This window comes from Branchiostoma belcheri, unplaced genomic scaffold (genome assembly GCF_001625305.1).
Source record: "Branchiostoma belcheri isolate BF01 breed outbred unplaced genomic scaffold, Haploidv18h27 scaffold5, whole genome shotgun sequence".
Classification (NCBI taxonomy): domain Eukaryota; kingdom Metazoa; phylum Chordata; class Leptocardii; order Amphioxiformes; family Branchiostomatidae; genus Branchiostoma; species Branchiostoma belcheri.
Genome location: NW_017804131.1, coordinates 2587505 through 2593123, shown reverse-complemented (window position 1 = coordinate 2593123; position 5619 = coordinate 2587505). Strand labels below are relative to the sequence as shown.

The 5619-nt window shown below is 39.2% G+C and overlaps 1 protein-coding gene across 2 annotated transcripts; it reads left to right on the top strand.

The window, feature by feature from the left end:
• The first annotated feature begins 26 nt into the window (after window positions 1-26).
• On the top strand, window positions 27-5520 carry LOC109479794 (mitochondrial 2-oxoglutarate/malate carrier protein-like). Of its 2 annotated transcripts, none has more exons than XM_019781809.1 (9): window positions 27-148; window positions 1432-1493; window positions 1743-1833; window positions 2099-2223; window positions 2349-2427; window positions 2785-2875; window positions 3220-3310; window positions 3475-3574; window positions 3967-5520. In XM_019781809.1, the coding sequence occupies exons 1-9, from the start codon at window positions 36-38 to the stop codon at window positions 4193-4195; spliced, it is 981 nt and encodes a 326-aa protein (XP_019637368.1). In that variant the 5' UTR covers window positions 27-35; the 3' UTR covers window positions 4196-5520. The 2 variants fall into 2 exon arrangements, with proteins under 2 accessions (XP_019637368.1, XP_019637369.1); XM_019781810.1 differs by lacking the exon at window positions 27-148 and adding an exon at window positions 340-416.
• Window positions 5521-5619: the final 99 nt, after the last annotated feature.

The following is a 5619-nucleotide window of genomic DNA, read 5'->3' as shown; positions in this document are numbered from 1 at the left end:
CCATTATAGACACTTTAGTGAATTTTGTTATTTTGATGACGTCAAACAAAGATGACCTTTCACCCTCTTTTCCCAAGATGGCTGCCCAGACAGACGCGAAGAAGACGATGCCCAAGTACATCAAGTTCCTCTTCGGAGGGCTTGCGGGGTAAGTACTTACTTACAAGCCCATAAATCTTTAACAGAAGTATTGCCCATCTATTTGTACTAGTGCAATGCTATGCTAAGCTTGAAAACGCACGCATAATTGGGTTAGAATGTGTCCTTGTCAGCCGGCGTTTTGCAATTCTTTGTTCTGTCGCAAGGCTTAGGACTGGGGTTTTCAATATAGCCGTCTAGATCATCGCAGTTTTGTGACATTTGCCGGAATGTGTGCTTTGATTTTACATTCTCCTGTTGCTGCACCGAGTCGCTAGGTTTTTAAAACTTCTATAGTTACAAAAAGGAATGTTCTTGTATACTAGTAGTCACGCCCCCGCCCCCTGTGCTGTGCTTGCCTCTGAAGCAGACAAGTTTTGTAGTTAATCGAATGCAGAGCCAGAGTGCGCGACGTGTGGGGCTGGGTTCACGCCCTCCTGTCATACTAGATTGACTTTCAACAGTCATAATCCATAGGACATCTTCTTTGTGCATTGGGACGTGTTTTTTTTCAGGATTTAATGTCTATAGAAATGAAAACATGTGGAAATGCTGACTAGTACTAGTACTGAGCTTGATATTTGATTTGCAAGTAATTGAAGTTTTCTGTTGTCATGTAAAACTCCCTTCTCTCTGAGGATTCCAAATGACAATAGTTCCGACCTTAAATGATAGTTCAAGAAGTGGCCTGAGGCTAATTAGGAATAAAAACAATAGACATTACCTACCCTTCTTATTGTTGGTCAGTGACCCAAGGCAACCATTGAGTCAAATTGACAGTTTGTATGATGATGCAACAGCTGTGTTGTATTGATCTGATATGTAGTGATGTTTCTGTGTATTACACTTCTTATGATTTTGATTAAAAATAGAATTGTACAAGAAATTTAAAGAGGTCACGATGTTTTACTTTTGCATTGATGCAACTTCAAAAGATGCATGTATATATTTTCATCACTTTGCATAAGAAATACAGTGGTTACAGAAAAGTACTTATAACCTGTTTGACCACTTCATTCCTAGGACAGAGTTGGAAGTCTTGGAGGCATGAATATACCTAAGTTGCAAACCACAGTAGAAAAACATGTGTCACTCAGTTTGTCATCTATTACATGTTGTAGTCATGTAGTACATGTATTACTATTAGCATGGTGGGTAACTCAGGGCAGAGGGCCAACTAGGATAGTGTAGCTTACTTGCATATTTCTCTATAATTATTTACAGTATCTAAAATTGACTTTTTTTCAGTTCACCATTATTATTCATGACTGACAATTTACTTTTCAATTTTAGCATGGGTGCAACTCTATTTGTTCAACCTCTCGACCTGGTGAAAAATAGAATGCAGCTAAGTGGTGAGTATGTTTATCAGGTTTTTATCCACAAGTGAAATTCTATCTTGTGATACTTGATAAAGAATGTAAAATATTTGTTTGTTTATGTTTATTTCAAACATGATTTCCTAGTGGCTATTGAATCAGTCAGTGTCATTTAAGTAGGGTTACAGTACATCATGGAAATGAAGTGTCATGTAATTTTGTTTTCATGTAGTTCTTGTACCACATGGACTTAACATATGTTGTAAACACTTGTTCTTGTATTAGGTGAAGGAGGAGGAAAGAGACAATATAAGACCAGTTTTCATGCTGTGTCAAGTATATTGAGAAGTGAAGGCATCATTGGCATGTATACAGGGTGAGTGTAACTGCTATCTCTTATTAATGTTGACAAGTCAAATGTCTCAAGATAAAGACATAGATATGAAAAGGAATTACATGTACAAGCTTGTTGTACCAACCCTTCTTTCTAACTGTTTTCATTTTTGATGGTCCTTTGTCTGTGTCACCTTTATGAAATGTTTACTTCAATAGCTTCAAGAGTAAAAGGTCATAAATGGCACAAAGTCAGTTGGACCAACAAGTGTGCTGGTTTTATAACTTCAAGTTAATTCTCTGTGCAGGTTGTCTGCAGGACTGCTACGACAGGCCTCCTACACCACTACACGTCTGGGCATCTATACCATCCTGTTTGAGAAGTTTAGCAAGGATGGCCAGCCTCCCAACTTCTTCATGAAAGCTGGGATAGGTACGTACAAGACCTCTTCTTAATTCAGAAGTAATACACTTAACTAGTAATTTGCATGAGAAACTAGACAATTTAGGTATTTGGACATACTAGTAGACAAAGCTTACTGTCTCCCGTCCACCCAGGTATGACAGCAGGTGCAATCGGTGCGTTCGTTGGGACTCCTGCTGAGATCTCACTTATAAGGATGACAGCTGATGGGAGGTAAGGACCTAGTTTGCTTCCTTGTATTCCAAGTAACTTTCACTGACTGATACAGGTTGTAATGATTTGTACACAACAGAAAAATACAGCACCATTCAGAGGCTGACTCAACATTATCGGTTTTCCTTCCAGATTTTGTAACTTATTGTTACATATTGTATTCCTTCCTTATTTCTTTATAAATGTTTAATAAACTTCCATCTGTTGTCTTATTCTCTTTAGAATCCTTTGAACCAATTTTGGTGTGTCATGCCTGAATATGTTATATACGTGTAATTAAGAACAAAAAGTCCCATATGCTGTTCTCATGTACATGTATTTCTAAAATGTTGGAACATCTTGTCCCCCTTTTTGTAGATTACCGGTAGCTGAAAGAAGGAACTACAGCAGTGTTTTTAATGCCTTGGCTCGGATAACTAGAGAAGAAGGCCTCTTTACACTATGGAGAGTAAGTATCCTTAGTTCAGAGTAGACAGATAAAAACAATAAGGAAGAAACAGGGAAAGGTGAGGTCCCAAATTGTAAACCACAACTGAAAGCAGTAAAATACTGTCTGCAGATATTTGCATTGGTTAAATGTGAAACCAAGAGGCTTTGATTAGTGTTGAAAAATGTAAGTTGTACTGTAGTCTTAGGTGTATATTTTTTACCGATACAGATACCATCTTCCTACTGACATTCTGTAACCAACAAAGAACTGCTGTATGGGTAAGCCCATGCCACCAGTGCATGCTACTGTAATAAGCAATCATTTAAGACCGACAATGCATTGGTGATATATTTGTGTTGCAGGGTTGTGGCCCTACAGTGTCTAGAGCTGTAGTGGTGAATGCAGCTCAGCTGGCGTCTTACTCTCAAGCCAAGCAGTTCCTGCTGGGCACAGGTTTGTGTCTTGAAATTTTGAAATGATTTCAATTCAGCTAGACTGTAAACCCTTGTCATGCATGCTAAATGAAAAAAAATGATGATTTTGAATTTGCATCAAAAGTTTCATATGTTACCGTAAGTATTTGCTTCACTTATAGTTGTTGTTGTTTGTTTTCTTAGGTTGGTTCGGAGATAACATCCTGTGTCACTTTGCTGCCAGTATGATCAGTGGTCTGGTCACCACTGCTGCCTCCATGCCAGTGGACATTGCAAAAACCAGGTCAGTACTCAACCTGTTTACAGAAAGACTTTGCATAAGTAAGTATCCACTGAAGCCAATTCATAGTTAAACAATACAAAAAGCCAATACAGCAAAGACCACTTACTTCTGTGTCAGGGATCCCCGCAGCAGTATAAACATAGCCTGGATATGTGAGTGAGTGAGTTACAATATGTGTTTGACATTTGAGCTACACATTGTGCTAAAAGAGATATCATATTCTTGGATGTTCAATATCATCATCGTCATTCCTGCTCCTATCTTTTGAAGGTGCTGATTAGCACTGCTGCTTTCCACTCTCTTCTGTCCCATGCTTCTCGCTCCCTCCGACGTGAATTCCATGTCTTCTAAGTCTCTCACCACTGTTTTATCCCCATGTCGCTTCTGTACAGGATACAGAACATGAAGGTAGTTGATGGGAAGGCGGAGTACCGTGGAGCGCTGGACGTGCTGTACAAGGTGATCAGGAATGAGGGTCTGTTCAGCCTGTGGAAGGGCTTCACGCCGTACTACTTCCGCCTGGGCCCCCACACCGTCATCACCTTCATCTTCCTGGAACAGATGAACCGCATCTACAGAAAGTTGGTCATGGGGGAGGAGGGGACGGGAAGCAGCCTCTAGGAGGAAGGGCTGGTTTCCTCACAGATATTCCTGGGTACTGTCTTGGTTCACAGCTTATAGCTGAGACAGCACCCAGCCTACTGTAACACTTGGCTGTAGTATTGTTCGCATCTCTCAGCTCGTTGAACAGATTAATATAGAAGGCACTCCAACAGAACCATCTGTTACAGATTCAGTCCTATGTAGATCATATACCGGTACCATTTACTGATGGCATCATTGAACGATACAGTAATTATGATAAAAAATGTTTCACATGGGTACACTAGAGATCAATGGACTGGGGGGAAAAGCTTTGTCTCCCTTATTATTACTAGAGGTGTGAAAGCCTTGTAGATGTGATGTACCTCCAAAATTTGGATATGCTGCTTGAAGCAGTTTTTAAAAGTGCAAGGTTCTCTCTTAAGTATGGTTGGATTCTGTTGGAGCAAGCAAGGAGTGGTTGACAATAGGAAGACATGTGACAAGATTGTCCTTAGTTGGGCTAAAGTTGCCCCCATATCTGTACCGTTCTTAATATTGTATAGTCTGGTGAATTCTTCACTCCCAAATGTCTATATTTGTATGTGAACAAACTATTTATGACATGTGGATACAAACCTCTAGATCTGGAGGATTTAGGTGCTGCATTTGTCCTATCGATGGTGAACTGGGGACCATCTTGTCACATGTTGGAGCTGAGAGTTATGCAATAATCACTACTACTGCAATGAAATCAATCAATCAAACAATGTGGCTTGGTAAATGCTCTAGATAGCTGGATACTATGCTGAATCATACTGCCTGCCAAGGTCTAGAAATGTTGTGATTTACCACCCAGTAATAATTTGTAAGATGGTGATGGAGTAATATTTTGTTAGAACATAGACAGGTGGTATCTATCTGATCTAGACCACTTTGATTGGAGTATTAAAATCTAGCCCAACTCAGGTTATTGCCAACAGTGAAATGTTGGTATGTAGCTCTGCAGATGGGAGACAAAGTACGTAATGTTGTAACAACCTGTGGTAGCATGCGGATATGACATCGCAAATGTTGTGGCTCATCCTGACAATGGGAAGAATCAGATCTTAAGAGGTGTACATCCCTCATTTTAAGATGGAAATAAATTGTCATGTATCAGCACTGTTAAAGCTTTAATCATGAGGGAAAATGATATTAAGTATTTTACTGTTTATGTACACATTTAGCAACATGTTAGTAAACTGCCAGTTTTACCAATAGTAATGAATATACTTAAGTAATTTTTTTTTGTTATCAGACATTTACTTGTTATTTTATTGAAGTTAATTGCACCTGAGAAGTCATATCAGACATAAAACACAGGACTGCAGGAGGGATGTTTTGTGCATTTGGAAAGTTTTCCTGTTTCTTTCCTGACATGTGTTTTCATACAATCTTGTGTTTCAGTTAAAATCTGGTGT